The sequence below is a fragment of the Pterocles gutturalis genome, unplaced genomic scaffold (assembly GCF_000699245.1).
Source record: "Pterocles gutturalis isolate BGI_N339 unplaced genomic scaffold, ASM69924v1 scaffold29544, whole genome shotgun sequence".
In the NCBI taxonomy this organism is placed as follows: Eukaryota; Metazoa; Chordata; class Aves; order Pterocliformes; family Pteroclidae; genus Pterocles; species Pterocles gutturalis.
In genome coordinates this window covers 1-540 of record NW_010131546.1, presented here as the reverse complement: position 1 = coordinate 540, position 540 = coordinate 1, and the positions used below count along the sequence as shown (strand labels likewise).

The 540-nt window shown below is 63.5% G+C and overlaps 1 protein-coding gene across 1 annotated transcript in view; it reads left to right on the top strand.

The window, feature by feature from the left end:
- SLC19A1 (solute carrier family 19 (folate transporter), member 1) overlaps positions 1-536 on the top strand; it is a gene marked incomplete at its 3' end in the record, with an annotated part of 1,524 nt that extends 988 nt beyond the window's left edge. The window contains exon 3 of the mRNA XM_010080661.1: positions 9-536. Coding sequence (XP_010078963.1) covers positions 9-536 — 528 coding nt within the window. The remainder of the gene's footprint in view (positions 1-8) is intronic.
- Positions 537-540: the final 4 nt, after the last annotated feature.

Below are 540 nucleotides of genomic sequence, written 5' to 3'. Positions count from 1 at the left end.
TACTGCAGAGCCTGAGCCGCATCGCCGTCTGGTTGCTGCTGGTCTTGGGTACCTCTGTGTTGGCCATGCAGTTGATGGAGTTCTTCTACGGCATCACCATGGCTGCCCGCATTGCCTACTCTTCCTACATCTTCTCCCTCGTCGCCCCGTCCCGTTACCAGCGGATGGCCAGCTACTCCCGTTCCGCCGTTCTCTTGGGTGTCTTCACCAGCTCGGTGCTGGGCCAGCTCTGTGTCACCTTGGGTGGCGTCTCCTTCCTCACCCTCAACTATGTCTCCTTGGGCTTTGTCAGCTTCGGCCTCATCCTCACCCTCTTCCTCGAGCGGCCCCAGCGGAGCCTTTTCTTCAACCGGCCCAGCGAGGGGGCTGGACACGGGGCTGCACCCACCGAGCTGGACAAAAGGGCCGGGGGGGATGGGGGTGGGGAGCCGCAGGGCTGGCGGGGGTCGGCGCTGTGCCGTATGCTGCGGGAGATGGGAGCATTGACCAGGCAACCCCAACTCCGGCTCTGGTCCTTGTGGTGGGTCTTCAACTCGGCTG